The sequence below is a fragment of the Larimichthys crocea genome, chromosome XX (assembly GCF_000972845.2).
Source record: "Larimichthys crocea isolate SSNF chromosome XX, L_crocea_2.0, whole genome shotgun sequence".
Classification (NCBI taxonomy): Eukaryota; Metazoa; Chordata; class Actinopteri; family Sciaenidae; genus Larimichthys; species Larimichthys crocea.
In genome coordinates, this window is record NC_040030.1 from 3,599,391 (window position 1) to 3,616,961 (window position 17,571).

General features: G+C 41.3%; 1 protein-coding gene across 7 annotated transcripts in view; it reads left to right on the plus strand.

The window, feature by feature from the left end:
- dgki (diacylglycerol kinase, iota) overlaps positions 1-17,571 on the plus strand; it is a 71,373-nt gene continuing 53,802 nt past the window's right edge. For 3 of the 7 annotated variants that reach the window (XM_027291955.1, XM_027291956.1, XM_027291957.1), the window contains exon 1: positions 1-484. In XM_027291955.1, the coding sequence (XP_027147756.1) occupies positions 261-484 (224 nt within the window). In that variant the 5' untranslated portion in view covers positions 1-260. The remainder of the gene's footprint in view (positions 485-17,571) is intronic. The other 4 variants (XM_027291959.1, XM_027291960.1, XM_027291961.1 and 1 more) reach the window with 2 other exon arrangements.

The window sequence follows — 17,571 nt, forward strand, 5'->3', positions numbered from 1 at the left end:
TTGGTCAGGCGCTCGTGAGCGCAGTTCGATGTGCGCGTGCCGCCGTACCTGGCTGCGGTATATAAAAGAAACGGCCAACGGTCAGAAATCACAACGGACGGTTCAAACGGCTGAAAGCGTCACCGGGCCCCGGTGTCTCTGTCCCCCCTTCCTTCCCTCCCTTTTCTCCTCTCCGCCAACCGGCACCGGTGCGTCCCCCTCCTCACAAGCTGGGGAAGAGGGGGGTCCAGCGGGGGGCGAGACAGCGAGGACCGACCAGCATGGACCCCCAAGCGAAAGACAGACCGACGACCGGTGGTGGTGGTTTCAGCGGTCGACTGGCCTCTCTGGGAGCCGACGGAGGTGACTCTGAATCGGGAGCCGGCTCGGAGGAGGCTGCCGTGGGCTGCTGCAGCGACACGTTCAGCAGCCTGCCCGACATGGAGCAAGAGACGCTGGAGGAGAAATTAAGAGGACTGGCGTTCAGAAAGCAGACCTCGTACCGGTGAGTGAGGGCTGGGGAAGGATGCTGGGACAGGAGGAGGATTAAATGCTGCTTCATGTTTGTTGTATGTTATGATCTAATGCCAGAATTACATGTATGTAAGCCAGCTGGGGCTTTACACACACACACACACACACACACACACACACACACACACACACACACACACACACACACACACACAGACAGTGGAGGGATTACTACTCATTTGAAAGCCAAATGCTCTGGTGTGGTCGCCCTGACTTGTCCACGTTAAGATCAGGCTGTTAACATCCTCATCACACACACACACACACACACACACACACACACACACACACACACACTGTGCAGCAGCATTTTAGCTCATGTCAGTGATGGATCATTTTGCATATAACAATATGTGTGTGTGTGTGTGTGCATTTCCCTGTGGTGTTGTAGCCCTGCATGTGAAAGGGGCTATGAGGGGAGAAACACTATTGATTTTTAGGCAATGTGTGTGTGTGTGTGTGTGTGTGTGTGTGTGTGTGTGTGTGAATGCCAGCAGCAGCCTGACACCCTGGTGCGACTGGCAGCTGCTGTTGATAGTGAAAACTGGCCAGAAACCAAACACACACACTCACACACACACAGCAGCTTTTAGTTGTTAAATGTCAGGAATCTATCTGTCTGTCTATCTAAGTGTCTTTTATTTGTGTGTGTGTGTGTGTGTGTGTGTGTGTGTGGTGCTGGGAATGCATTTGGAGGTCAAATCAATCATTTTAACTTGTGTCTGATTCGGGGGCTGCACCGTGGCAAAGCAACAGTTTGGGTGGCTGAAATCGGCAAAAAATCCGACTGTAGCGTCCAAATATCGAGGCTGCGAGTGGGTCTCTGTTTGATTTCTGACTCAGAAACGTCGTGTATTTATGTTTTAGACTTGTGCTTTCACCCACCGTCGCCTTGATTTGAAGAATATGTGGAAAAACTTCTCATTCAATGTTAATTTCAGTTAAAAGTGAGATCACAGAGCCTTTTATTTATCCGTTAATTAACATCTAAATCAGATTATATATGCACCGTGTAAACACATTAAAACTGAATGAACCGGCCATTTGGGAAGGAAATTCATCCCATTTAAAAAAAAAAAGGGATGGTACACGATAATCCTATTACAGTCCATTTGACTGATGATCATTGTCCTGTTTGATCATTGTCCTGTTTGATTGTCCTATAGTCTTTTTAAACACCCACTTGAGATACTTTAAATTAACCTTTAACACAGTAAACATACATTAAAATAACCCATACTACAAGAAATATGTTTTAAAATGAACTTATAACCCAGTAAACATACATAAAATTAACCCATAACACAGTAAACATACATTAAATGAACCTTTAACACAGTAAACATACATTAAAATATCTCATACTACAATAAATATGCATTAAAACAAAACTATAACCAAATAAACATACGTAAAATTAACCCATAACACAGTAAACATACATTAAAATAACCCATACTACAAGAAATATGCTTTAAAATGAACTTATAACCCAGTAAACATACATAAAATTAACTCATAACACAGTAAACATACATTAAATGAACTTTTAACACAGTAAACATACATTAAAATAACTCATACTACAATAAATATGCATTAAACAAACCTATAACCCAATAAACATACATAAAATTAACCAATAACACAGTAAACATACATAAAATAACCTATAACACAGTAAACATACATTAAAATAACCTATACTACAATAAATATGCATTAAAATGAACTTATAACCCACTAAACATACATAAAATTAACCTACAACAGTAAACATACATTAAAATTAACATATAAGATAAATCAGAAGTTAAATAAACCTGTGTTATGATCTTTACAATGGAAAATGGTATAAAAAGTAAAACAATAGAGATGTAGTATTTCTAGAAATAAGAAACAGAACTACAAATAGAGACAGAGTTAAATTAGGCTGTGGACGCTGAATGAAAGTCACAGCGTTGAACAGGAGTGGAGTACATGAACTGTAAGGCGAACACATTATCGAGGGAAGACTCGCCGCTCTTTCACTTTTATTGTGTCATCATTTACAGAGTCTTTCCTCTCTTCCTCGGGTGTTTTCCCAGCGGCGGTGGCGGCGGTGGGGGAAACCATTTCTGGTTAAGTGAAGGTTTCCAGGAGATTGTTCATCATGGGGAGTGCCACAGCTGGTTCGCCCTCTCCAATTTTATAACTGCAGGAGTAGTGTGTTCAGATAAATCTGTTGACTCAGTCAGATAAAAAAAGCAGCGGTAAACTGGTGAGAGGCTGGATTTGGTGCATTGTGCATGTCAAAACTCTGATCGGATATATGTACTTTGGGATTTTTCAGAGGTGCGCTCATCAAATCAAATCAAATCAACCAACAAAATCTTCAATGAAATGTTGATATTTGACATGCTTTGCTTCAGATATTTTGATTTAGTTACGGTCACTTTGAGACTCAGTATTTGAGATTTCTTACAGAATCATCTTTAAGGTTATACGAAATTATACTTGTCAACAGACGTCACACAAGAGCACCAGCATAAACCAAAACATCGAGCACGTTGGGCGACCAAACTCCATTGTGATGGCACCCATCAGATCATCGTGAAACAAACTTCAAACTGGACAGAGAATGTCTTCATTTGTCTTTCCGCCATTCCAACAGTCACCAACGCTGGATCGGTGGAAATAAATCTTTAATTCACAGAGTTATGTGATATAAACAACGGTTTAAGTTGCTATTCTTAAAGTTGTCAGGTTGGTCTTACAGCTGTTAATACGTCAAAACATACCACTGTCGCTCGCAACCAGCCTCCGTAGACAAAAACAGTAGTTTTAGCTCGCACATCATCGTAACGTTGCGACTTCGAGTGTACGGAGACGAAATAAAACCAACCCAACCTTTAAGTGGCTTTATTTGCCAGGTCGCTGTTTGAACTTGAGCAGTCAAGCGACAAACTACACCTCAAACTAACTGTTATACATCCGACGATGCTTCAACATTTTTGGAAATATTGAAATTATTTCAACATACAATCTGGAGTCAGATGAGCACAAACGCGGGCTCTGAAAAAGCTCACTTAAACACATGTAGCTCTTCTTTTTTATATTCCCTTGAAACGAGGTGGTGAGTCAAAGCCACAGGATCACTATGGGAGGATATCTGCCGTTTTTGGATAAGAATAAAAATCCAGCGAGCGAAGCAAACATTGGAAGGATATATTTTTCCACCCGTGTCAACCTCTGCAGGCTCTGCAGCCAGTCACTGCAGTCAGCGTACTATAAACGGCTTCAGTGGAATCCCCGGCTGGATTAATTTCATTTGGAAAGAGAACATTTGGCTCACGTAACTGCAACTATTGTTTGATATTATCCATTGGGGGAAGAAACAAAGAACATTTTACTGTTAATAAAGAAGTGCTGCGTGCACGGGGAATTTACCAAACTCGCCACGAGAGGATGGACTGTACTCTGGACTACAATGGAAATTTCCTGTATTTTTAATGCACCACAGTATGTTAATTGTATGTTAGGATGAATGTAGTCTTTAATTACGCCGAATAAATCTGTCTGTCTTGCTGCTTTTTTCCAGCTCTTCTCCACCACACACGACAATTGCGCAGGAGTTGTCTCGGGAGAGTTATGTTGACCTTTGACCCAGCTGTGGATAATATGTGATTTTTTCTTCCCTCTTTCGTGGAGTCGAGGAAATAACATTAGCTGGTCAAGGGAAGATGGTTCGTAAGAAGGTAGTTTACATAGCTTTGAAGTGGCCGGTGCCAAGAAGTGAATTACCATATGTGGCAATATGAAAGAGCTGAGAAATGATGCCGTCCGACATCAAAAGGCGCTGTGTGTGTGTGTGTGTGTGTTGGCTTTGTGTCCGAGCCGGGGGTTGTGGTATTATGTGTTTATGGCAGCGTAAGGCACGTGTAACTTATCTGCCAGACATTCGTCACACTTTGTGTGTGTGTACCAAGAGTACCGTCCCTCCTTTTATCTATTCTTAGATGTCTCACCCGTCTGCCTGCCTGCATGACGGCCTCTCCGCGGTCAGAAACACAGTTGGTGTGTGTGTGTGTGTGTGACACAAACCAGTTAGTCTGTAAGACATTACTTCTATCAGCTGGACACTCAATCTGTAAGAGAGTCAGTGAGTCACCGAGTTGTTTTTCTGGGCACTTCCTGCCAATCTGTGACAGGCTGGTTGGTCAGCAGGTCATTTGAATATTTTTTTTTTTTTTGGGGGACGACTCAGCTGTCAGGATTGTTTAGTCATCATCAGACATGCACACGGGCTCCCGTTGGACTCACCTGAACTCACAATCGAACAATCAGCCGTCCCTGAACGCTCCGTCTGGAGTCTGAAGACGGCACTCAGACGTCTGCGACGTCTGTTACCGGAACGCCGTAATACTAATGTCACAATTGATTGATGACCGTAATGAGATAAACATATAAAATATTCAGTGCACCTCAGAGCTCCGTCTAGTTAGATGTGACTGTGCCGTGCCGTTTACACACTGTGTGAATGTACAAGTTTTATAACCTGAGATGTTTGGTGCTCATTCTTTATTAGCCGGCTAATTGATTAAGGACTGATTTATGGCCATTCAGTGTACGTACATGAATTTTGCATCAGGCTTGTCTGGTTATTTTATTGATCACCACAGTGATCTCCACGAAAATGTTTTACCTCATGATATAAATGGATAAAAGTTCTATAACAGCCTGTAGTTTGACTCACCATCATGATATTCATAAGAATATTTTGAATGTATATCACAGTATGGCAAACGTACGCCAGATTATATATAAAAAAAACTTGAATTCATGTTTAATACAAGCAACAAAAAACTTTTAGAGGCTGTGGCACTCTTCTATGGATTCATGATGATATTTATGAATAATTTCTTATGTATCTTATCCTATTTTAATTTAAATTTTGATTTGTATTGCTAGTTTTGACAGCAGCATTTTGTTAAAAGGTAACTATACGTGCAGAGATGCATGGATTGCGACGTCCAAATTTTCAGAAAGTCTGACTTGCCGATTTTCTTTCTAAGAGCTTTGACTGACAGCATGCACAAAGATTTTCTCTAATGGGAAATTTAATAGCATCTTCATAATAAAACACTGATTATTAAATAACTTTTACATTTTCTCCCAAACCTTCTCTTACTCCATATTAGTCCACACTAGACAGCCTTTTTGTGCAAATAAAACACAATCTAAAATAAATAACAGTTCCAGCTTTGCTTTATTTCATTATTTACTCATAAACTTCCATCTCACCTTGTTTTTCCTCTTCGCTTCTCCCCCACCTCGCCGGTTTCACCCCACCCCGCCTCTGTCTGTTTATCTGCCCCCGCGTGTCTGCCGTGTTGACTTTCCACAACAATACGCGATGAAGAGTCACACAAAAAACTTGTTATTTTAACGCGTGTGTGTGTTGGTTCATGGTGACACGATGAACCACCACGCGTGTGCAAACTGGACAGAATGGGACATATGACACTGATCGGCACCGGTCGCCACTCACGGGCGATAAAGCTGAGAACCGGCTCATCGGTGCATCTATGCACGGCCGTATTATCACAATATGATTCCATTAATAGTTGATGAGTTATGCCACTACAAACCAGGATAAACAAGATGATAATGAAGCCCGGCTTTGAACAAGCTTTCAGCTTTTCATACAAAATGTAGAAGCAACCTTCAGCCGAGCCTGGCCTCTGGTTGTTTTTGTAAGACTGCACACACACTGTTGCTGAATAATAAATACGAGCACGTTATGATCCTGTATTTGTCTCCTGTGATTTCCTCTGACCAGTCTGGTAGAACCTGGATCCACTTTAAGGCGTGGTGAGCTATTGTTTCCTGTCTTTTGCTTTTGTTTGTTTGTCTGCACGTAGATTTATTTGTCCCGCTGTCAGACCACCTGCCCCCGAGCGTCTGGACCGTGCACGCCGACTTTAAACGACTACCTGAACCTCCACCATGCAAACTTCAGTAACTCCCCTCCGACCCTGACTCCACCGGTTTAAAAATGCCAACATGACTCGCTTGCCTAAGAGGGGAAACAAATACAAAGAAACAAACGCTTTGTTTCATCACTCAGCTTATCATGTGGTGAGATTTCACCACCGCCTTCATGGGAAACGGCACAGAAACAAACCGCCATAGGACAGGATGTCGTAACGTAATCCCTCCACTATTTACAGCTCACTTCACAAACAACAGATCACAGAAAGTGCGTGTCATACCACAGTCCAATATGCTTTATGTTTCTTCTTGGGCTGTCTGTGAGACAGTATACAGACGCATGAAAAACAAGAAGAGGAACAACATAAAAAGATATAGATGTATCTCATGTTGCTACCGCTGTGCACCACCTGCAGGGGTAAACAGTGATCAAAGGCCTTTCATCATTTGATGCTGCCAGAATATAAAACTCTCTTTTCAGCCTTCAATTAGGACAAAACACAGAGGGGAGAGAGGGAGAGCGGAGGGAGGGATGAAAAAAGATGCAGACGGAGGGAGGGGAGGGAGGAAAAAGGGCAAATGTTTGTGTCACGACTGGAGACAGACAAACAAAGAAGGAGGAAGACAAAGTGATGATAGTGACAGATTGCTGCTGACGCATCTATGGGAGACTTAATGTAATGCCCAATGGAGAAGCGATGCATAAGTTGGAGCAATGAAAGTCAAATCGCTTTAAAAATAAAACAAGCTCGATAACTTGTATGACTTCAAAGACCGTCCTCAGGCGTTAGAAGAAGGCATTTAAGGTCCCTGATATATTTTTAACATTTGACGCCTCAGCTGCTGCTTTGTGATGCTGAAAATCTCAGAAAGTGTTCTTACTTCATGCCAAACACTTAAATTGTTTCACTCTAGAACAGTGTACCACACTTTAGAAAATATTAGGCTTTCACAGTACCACCATTATGACTGACATTAAAGTCTGTGCAAAGGCGTTTCTTTCAAAACACATTAAAGGTCCAGTGTGTAACATTTAAGGGGATCTATTGGCAGAAATGGAATATAATATATAGTGTATAATGTTGAGCCATTTTGTTTCTACAGCAGCCCAGAAAGGACAAACCAAACACTAACCCATAGGACCTTTAGCATTTTAGTCGCTGTAGTTTCACCTTCATGCTTGAACCAAGAGGATGAGGTGAGGGGTATTCAGTCGTTGCAATCTGCAACCTCACCATTTGATGTCACTAAATTCTAAACACTAGACCTTTTAATTATGTTGGAAAATAGTTGCTGAAAACACGTGAAAAGACGATTTGAACGATGTATTACTGAAATGTGGTGTTTAAATTTTTCAGATTTTGTGGGCGGTCCTTAAAGGGTGGCTCGATGACACGCTGAGGCCACCCTGAGCAAGAGAGATAGAGATGAATTCCTGGAGCTGAGAATTAATTTTTACCCGATTTTGACACCTAATTTCATAAACCTGTCGATACTTTTAAACATTCAAACACTTTCTTCTTTGGTCTGACAAACTCAGAACACACATTTATTCTATACAGCAGCCAGTTTACACGAGGTAGGTTTATTACTAGTAGGAAGACTATTTATTGCTGACTGTTGAATCCTTTATGGCCCAGTGTGTAAGATTTATTGGCATCGAGTGGTAAACTTGCGGATTGCAACCAACTGAATACCCCCACCTCACCCCACGCCCCTAGTGGGAGAACCTAAAGTGGGTATGAAACTTGTTGACACTTGAAACTAGCTCAGCTCATATCTGAATTATTTTAAATGACATTTCAACGATCCCATAGTTTGTTTTCATTTTGATAGTATAATATGTTTTAAATTAATTTGGTTCATTAAAAAATATATATTTTAGAGATTCCTCCAAGTACCACTACAGGGAGGTCACACACCACCAGTGGTACGCATACCATAGTTTTAGAAACATTGCTCTAGAAAAGCAGCTACATAATTAACATTTTTCTTCTTTCTTTGCACTTGAGAGGCATGTTTGATTTGAGACTTGGATCATATTCCATGGGCATACTTACCTTGAGGCTCTTAAAGGCATTCATGAATTTTTAACCTCGTGATCCGAGCCCTCGGCTCTTTTATATAAACAATACATACACGGGTCAACTGCCTAAAAGAAAGAAATGATTCAGATTTAGAAACCTCTGTAATGCCATGCTGCTTACAGTGATTGTGTAAGCGAGCAATACATCACAGCGTAGTACAATAGCATTGGCTTCCCCCAAGGGAAATTAAGTCTGAAAGGCCAAAACAGAAGAAGATAATCATTTTACACAGCAGGGGACAACGTTTAACATATTTACTAGCTCAGAACAGTCACAGTTGAAGAGTTTACGAAGGACAGCAGTCATCACAGGGAGTACTCCCATGTATATATTTTTTAATCTCTTGGTGCAAAGTAAAGACTTGTCATGTGTTTGGTATGAAGCAGAAATATGGAGATTTCAACATTTCAAGAAAGCTCTGATAGTGGATAAAGGACGAGTGTGCACTTTAATCAGAGGTCAAAATTAAAGTTTCACAGTCCCATCTGTCACACCACATGTTCAGATGGCACCATGGTCAGCATGAGTCAGCAATCCTAGTTTTCAATTTTTGCCAGTTCGGTGTGGACCCACATCTAAGCAGCTGTCAGATGTCCAAGGTTTTCATTTATCAGGTGAAATGTCACAACATCTACTAGCACATTTATGACGTTCATGGTTTCCAGAAGATATATCCCAATGATGATACCACAAGGTTCAGTTTTGAGTGAAATATCTAAAGAACTATTGAATATGGATTGGCATGAAACTCAATCATCTCCTTCTTAGGGTGAATTGTAAGAACTCTGTGGTTGCCCTGAAGTTTTCTGTCTTATCTTTTATGTAGTCTGTGATTAAATACGTCTGCAACAGCTGCTAAATGAAATACTTGTTTGTAACTAGCACAAAGGGCTCTCCGCCCTTTGTTTGTCTGTTTAGCATTTCCTCTTTCCCGTCAGAGCTAAAGTGGATTTAACAAAATCAATAAGGCACAAAGCTTTCACCTCAACTCATCCGTACGCTCTGTAGCGTACAGTAGAACGAGCTGCTCCTTTTTGTTTTATACAACACAGCATTTGAGTCGGTTTTGTAGCACAGTTTGTGTTAAATTCAGCGGAACGCTTGGCTCAGAGTCCGGGCAGCTTAAAGACACTCATGAATTTTTTAGCAGACAATCAGAGCACCAATTGTTGATGAAATGCAAGGCTTACTGACACAATTTATCCTCTCTATGAACAGACATACATACATATTTATGATACTCTATTCCCGTTAGGAGGAGGAGGAGGAGGAGAGCGTAAGCTTTATGTATGGATGGATAATTCAAAAGACATAACAGGTCAACTGCAGCTATATAAAGCTGCTGCTGGCTTTTTATGAACAGCCTTGTTAAAGCCTACAACTGTAGACGTGTCATTCGGTATCTTAATGATGACATTAGAGCCACAATTAAAGATCTATTCATTAATGATTCATTTGTTCTCTATAAATCGATTGCTTGTCTTATCTGTGAAATGTCTGTGATGCTACACTTTCCATACTCCCTCTGTAGCCCGGTTACCTCCTCCATGATAAGCTCTGCATCCCTGTCTCCTTCTCCTCACTCCATCCCCGGTCTTTCCACTGAGAGTATGCCTAGCGCCAACAGCTGTATTCAACATAAATAAGTGAGCTGTGGCAATCACTAATCTCCATAGTTCAACATCCGTGTTTGCACACTTGCAAAAAAAAAAAAAAAATTAAAGAAGTGTTCAGAGCTACTGTAAAACTGGCCGCCATCCACATGGCGCCATGGCAACAGACCATGCCCTAACAATTTCTCAGAGCTCAAGCTCAAGATGGCATATTTAAATTGCTTTTTTTTGGTGTGACCAACAGTTCAAAGTCTCCAGTTTACAGACGTTTTTTATTGAACTAACACTAGAAGATACAAGTCTGGTTGGATGGAGATTTTTAGGCCTATATTTTATTTGGATTGTATGCACCCTAATCATCAAGATATAGGAAATATAAATGTCTTTGTATCTATCACCATTTTCCTCACCTCATCCTGATGCGATAAATGTTCAGAATTGGCGTTTTTAGGGAACGTCCCTCATAAACTTTCCTCAAACGCTCTCAGAAACAGCCGTCATGAGACCGTTCATGGAGCGTACCGACACTTCAGGGTGTAATTTGGTTTGTTAGTCGGAAACGATGCGTTTAGTTAATTACCTCTCAAATACTTTCATGTTTTTCACCTTTGAGAAGAAGAAAGACGTAATCCTGATCTTGATCCTTTTTTAAAAATAATTTCTAGAATATTTTGGCGCACGTAATCGCTCACAGGTCTTTGTGAACACGTGACGTACGGACTGACCTCTGAGGGTGAAGGTGGGGTCAAACTATATATAAACAGTACATGTACAGGACGGATGCTGTGATGGCTCAGTCAAACATGTTGAATAATGTGTGTGTGTGTGTACGCAGTGCGTTGCTTACTCTGACTCACTAAGTCTTTTTACCCACACACACACACATATAGACAGACAGACAGACAGAGGCGTTAGTACATCTCCCCACCTTCCCAGAATAATGCTGTTCCAGTTGGCCGACGGTGTGTTTGTGTACGCTTATGCATATCAATCATCTCCTGCTAAGAAGACGCAGAGCGATGATGTCTGTTTTAGGAACATTAGTGAGATTTCTGAGTTTTCCTAGCCTTTTCAGGAGTGTATGAGAGAGAGAGTGTGTGTGCGCTGGGGGTTATTTTGCCCATAATGCAGTGTGCTGAGGCATTACGGGGGATTGGCTGACAGGAACCGCTCCTTATTAGTCGTCTGGCTGACTGTAAGAGGCTTTTCCTGCTTGGAAATGAAGCAGAAAAGAGAAAAAAAAAAGAGGGCGAAAAGGCGAAACAGAAGAGAAAAGAGAAGTGGATCTTCCTGGTGTAACAGAGAAGAAGAGGAACCTTGTTGAAGAGAAACCTTGACGCGCTGAAGATTAGTCAATTACTTCCTTCTCCATCAGACACTCGGCGTGTTGTACATCACAGTGGTGTTTCACAGAGACCTATTTTTAACAGCGGTCAGTTTCTAAACTAACTTAAAGAGCAGAAGCAGAAATTGAATAAAGCAGCATGTTGACTGTAAAACAAAGGCTGAGAGCCTGTTGGGATTCAGGGTAGAAGACAGGACACCCCTCTGTCACTTTATATAGTGTAGGTGTGTGTTTACATTCCTCTGATGTAAAGGAAAGAGGCGCAGGGCCGGGTGGGGATGAGCTGTACATTTTGTAAGGCTTCAACACAAGACAACGCTTTTCCCTGGACAAGAATAACTTTTTAAAATATACAGACATTTTAAAGGTTTACCACTCGAAAGAAACATGTGCATAAACTGCTTTTATTTTTATAGTTCTTTACTCATTCATGAATAAATTTCTCCTTTTAAATTCTGATGAAAAAATGAATTGTTTTCATGACACGATTCGAGCACCGAGCTACCGTACCTGCTGAGTTTTAATGTCCGTGATTGACATCAACTTGCCACTGTGTCACACATGAGTAAAGCTGCCAAGAACCGCTTTGATCCGTCGAGTTGTTTTGAAAGGTTTTCACCGGTTGGATTTCTTTACTCGCATTAAAATGGCGCGTTAACTCTCCTGGACACATGTACACACCAACTGTGTGTAAACAAGGTTGGACAGGACAGCTGGCTGAATGATTGATTGAATAGCTAATTGAACGACTGAGTGAAAGGGCTGGATTACGAGCTGTTAGTGAGATTGTCTCCGAGCTGGAGGTCCTGGGTTTGATCCCATCTGAAGCCAGACCTGCTAATGCATCTTTTATCGTGAAACTGATCCCCTGCTTTATTAGTACAAACAGGCAAACTGTCACCTGAAAGACCGGGTGGTATGCTGAATGGTTGACTGATGGTCTGGTTGGTTGTGTGGGTGTAAACTAATGTAATTGTCTCTTTGTTTCATTGGGTGGAGGGTTTTGCAAGCCTTATGGGCGGCTAAGAGGAAGAGAGAGGAACACAAGTGCACCTAAAATTGGTTACAAATAAACCCCAAAAAACAGGATCTTGCCAAACTCTTAGCCGAAGTTGAGATTGCAGTTACCAGTGGCTGAATTAGTTTCCACAGTATGGTGACTGACTCGAAGCAGGGCCACTGCTTTTTTGTGTCATAAGAAGCCAGTTGAGGTGGTTTGTAGGGTTGGGCGATTGGACGAATATATCGACTATCGGTTATTGGCTGCGCCCATCACTGGTTGTTTTGTTTTGAGCAATTCTTTTGCTGCTTGAATTGGTTACCTCTGAAGAACGAGTGAAAGGAAAAACAGTCATAGAACAAGAATATTTCTACGTATAACTCAGCGGATTAAGAGTCTTGTAGTGGTCTTATTTTACACCAGAGAGATCATTTGTAGGGTTGGGCGATCAGACATTAATTGGATATCTGCTATTGGTGATTTTTTGGAGGCATTTTAATATGCTAATTTAATGGTCTATCTCCAGGGAATGAGTGATAGAAAAAACAGCCATAGAACCAGAATACTTTCACAAATACTTTGATGGATTAAGGGTTTATTTTGTCAGAACAGAGTTGGTGATTGTTGGAGTTGTTCAAATGAACTCTTTTAGTGGTTGAATATATCGAATATCGGGCATTGGCCGAGTTCGAGGGATTTGTTTTTGTTAATTTAATAGTTTGCATTCGAAACAACTAGTTAGCCATAGAACCAGTATATTATCACATATAACTCAGCGGATTAATGGTTTAATAGTCCAAAACAGAGTTGGAACGAACGAAGTCTTAAACTAGTCTTAGTTCACACACGACAAATATATTGGTGATTGCTGGTTGTTTGGATGACTGTGGCTGGTAGTAAAACTTAAACATTTCACCCAATCTTAGTGGCATCTGGTTAGGATCCATCCTAGACATCCAACTGGGAGGAGACCCCCTCCCCCCAGAGTACCCACAACACAATGGAGAGGTTATATATCTCACCTGGAAGAGCTGGAAAACATTGCTTGGTAGAGGGGCCTGGATAAGTAGTAGAAAATGACTGGATGTTTCTTTGAGTGTATGTTTGGTTTTGTTCTAATGTGTTCTGGTGAAATAATGGCATACATAAATACAGACAGGAGACATGGGAAGCACACACAGGTGGAGAAACCCCCGAGCTACTACTCTGACTATGCCCTAAAACACAACACAGAAGGCGGCACTCGCCTCTAAAACCCGTGGCCTCTAAGGAGACCAGCGGCCGTGCTTTCCTTGTTTGCGTTTGTACTTTTACAGTAGCACCTCCTCTCTCCCTTCCAGCAGGCCCATCTGTCTCGATCGAGCCGATAATGAACCTGTGGAGCTGACTGCTGAGGTGTCACTGACTCCATCACTGCTCTCCTTTCTCTCCGCCTCGCTCTCGTATCAGTCAGCAGCTCGGCTTAATAGCATGGCATGTACGTACGTTTGTGGTGCGGGATCATAAAATGATTAAAATACTTGACATTAGTTTAGGTCATGTCCTGATGAACTGGTGACTTGTCCAGGGTGTATCAGCCTTTTGCTCGATGTCAGCTGGGTTTGCGTGACTCTGATAAAGATAGGCGGTTACAGAAAGTGGGTGAATGGATGGTTTTGGTCATTTATCAAGTAGAAATATCAGTTCCAGCTTGTCGTTTGTGAGGATTTGCTGCTTTTCTCAGTCTTATAAGACAGTAAAATAAATATATTTGGATTTAAGGCTGTTAAATGTCCTTAAATCTGGTGTTAAACTGTGTATATCATACCTTTATACACTAAGGAGTATTATTTTTACCCCCTCTGTGCTTTCATTTGTGTGTAACTCTTTCAAAATAAAACTCCTCTCAGTTCGTGACTTTTCTAAAATGGGTTTATTCATTTTCTCCTGAGTTATGAGGAACCAACAGTCACGACCACGAGCTACAGCGAGCTATATTTGCTAAATAATAGGTTGGATAGATGGATTTGGAAACATCCTGAATGCCATCCTGAATGCCCAAGAAGTTCTGACAATGCCAGTATCTTAAAGTAAAACAACACGTTATTATCCAAAATTCATTGTTTTATTGTTTGTTTGTTGTAGCGTACAGTTTATTATGATCGACCTGTTTGATCTGTAACTGAATCAAACAACAGTGAAATGAATAAACCTCATAAACTGGATTTGTTATCTTAATCTTAATTTATCTTAACTGCTTCAAGAAATTATGTTTTTACGATTGATGACATTGTTGCAGCAGTGTACGTTAAAATACCTTTTTCTTATAATAACAAACAGATGTATTGTTTTGTATTTTTATCAAGAGAAGAGCTCCTGAAACACTTTTATTATTTTTTTATTATTTCAGTGTCTAGGTAACAGTAGTACGCCTCCGCTGTGATCTACCTCACGTTTCTGACCTCCAATCCTTTCATTTATTTTTCATCCTCAGACTTCTTATTTTTGAGCTTTTTTTCTGCCAGATGGATTCCTCAGCTGAGGGACCGACAAAAAGGCATTATTATTATTATTATTATCATATTTCGATTCATCCTCATCGCTTGATTGTCCGGCGTAATCATCTCTCAAATGCATTTCAAAGGTTTTGATGGATGAGAGAGACCCACGGCTCCGATGCCAAATGCTTTACGCTGACTAATTTGGTGAAGCTCGCAGCCAGCTGCTCCATCAGCTCCACATCCACAGAGGAGAGGACAGAGAGAGAGATTTGGGTTTTTTTACTCTTTACAGCTCTATTCTCCACCCCTTACTGTACATCCACATCCCTCTGTTTCTATTAATATGCACGAACATATCCACGAGTGTCGTGTAAAACATGTATGTGCTGCACGGATTAACCCGGGCCTTTTGGAAGTGTCTCTTGTGTCTGTGTGTGTTTGTTTGTGTGTGTCTATGCAGGTAGGATTACCGAGCACTGATCATCTCTCAGCGCTCAGATAGATGAGTCCCCACTCAAACGCAAAGCTCTTAAACACACACACACACACACACACATATGCACTTATGCACAAATACATGTATAATGCGACCCTGTATACATAAATATCTTTGTTTTAGTTCTTCTCTTTCCAGTTAAGAGTTTCCTTTGCTGTGTTCGACTCTAACAGATCCACACACACACACACACACACACACAGACACACACACACACACACACACACACTAACTCGCCCACACACACACACACACACTCACGACCTAGCAGACCTCAGCTGCAGAGACACGCTATAATTAGTGAGACAGCATCTTTATCTCGCTCTCTCTTTCTGTGTGTGTGTGTGCCTTAACATGTGTGTGTGTATGCACTAATTGCTCAGGTCACATGAGAGTCATTAGTAAATAATTAATTTTATTAGGCAGCTGTAGCCTGATGTTAGAGAAACAGTACACTTACCGTGTTTTATAACTCACTTTCTCTGTTTGTGCTCTAAAGATTTGCAAGCTTTTGTCAATTATTGTTATTATTCGTTATTTGTTCTGTTCCCAGTGTAACTCTATTTTCTCTGCGTCATGCATCAAACTTCTTTTTGTCGTTTTTATCCACTTCTGTCGTCTCCTTTTCATCTCTTCCTCTCCTTCTCCATCTCTACGTTTCTCATTTTCTCTCCGCGTGTGTCTATTCTGAGCAGTAAAGGTCAGATACAGATGCACAGCGTGAATCTGATGCCTCCCCCACATTACATGCTCGCTCACACACACATGCACACACACGCTGACAGACTGTGTAATTATGTAGGTGTCAGAGGAAGATGTGAGAGCAAGCCAGCGAGCGCGGGTGAAGAGAGGGTAGTATCACTCCTGTATTCTGGCTGCGGTTCATGACATGTCTTAACTGATTGTAGAGTAGAATATACAGTATTATCGTCGCTGTGGTACAGTGGTACTGTGTGTGTGCGTGTGTGTGTGCTGATGTAACTTTAAAATACGAATGCCTCAGCCTATCAGAACATCAGTGCGGCATGATGGGCGACCTGTACAGACATCTAACGCTCTTTAACGTCATAGGAAAATCTTTCTTTTAAGTAATTGGAAAATAACGCTTCGCCAACTGATGAATAAAATATAACACTCTCTGGTAAGACTCTGTTGTCTTAAATTAATTAATTTATTACCGTAGAAGAGGCAAACCCCACACATCACAACCCTCTACCCCGCTACACTTTGAGTTCTCTTAAGGTTCTTTGGTGAACTGATTGCAAACTGAGTTCTTTAAGTCACATTTGGAGCACTTTTGGTTCTTTGAAGAACCTTTTTATGTTTAATACTCTGAAAAATGTTCTCGTATGGCATCACCACGAAGAATAACCCTCATTTTTAAGGGTTTACACTAAAAAAACAAAACAAAAAAAGTTGTTCCTGCCTCCTTATGTTGCGCAAAGCAGCACGCCTGGGCAACCAAGGCAACATGATCAGAGAAGATTAGTTGGTCATCAGTTGTGACTCCTGTGACTCTCTATTCTGGTAGGAGAAAGAGTTAGAGACTAGAGTTTTGTTGTTTATGTCATGGTGTATAGGAGGTTTGGCTGGGAGGACCAGCAGTTTTTTAGAGGTTCAGTTGGAGATGGTGTGCCTTCATCCGTGTAGATACGTCTGAGAGGCATTCAGAGATCTGTGCAGAGGCAGCGGGGTCGGCAGGTGGAATTAACACATAGAGCCGAGTGTCATCTGCATAGCGGTGATATACGAGCAGATAATCAGACCGAGAGAGGTGGTGTGAATGGAAAAAAGAAGGGGCCCCAGTACGGAGCCTTGGGGCAACCCTGTGGTGAATGATGTTGGTTTATGTTGATAATGGCCACAGGATTCCTGGATAGCCTTGGGATTGAGCTGCGAGGAATTGATAGATATTTTTGTGTTTCTATGTTTTTTTTTATCTCTGTCGTTTCTTAATTTTCTCCATGTGTGGTTCTTTCTGATCTCCACAAAACTCTGTCATTAACCGGAGATAACACAACTTTTGCCTCGATTTGCATCTGTTGCCATCAATTTGCATCTCTT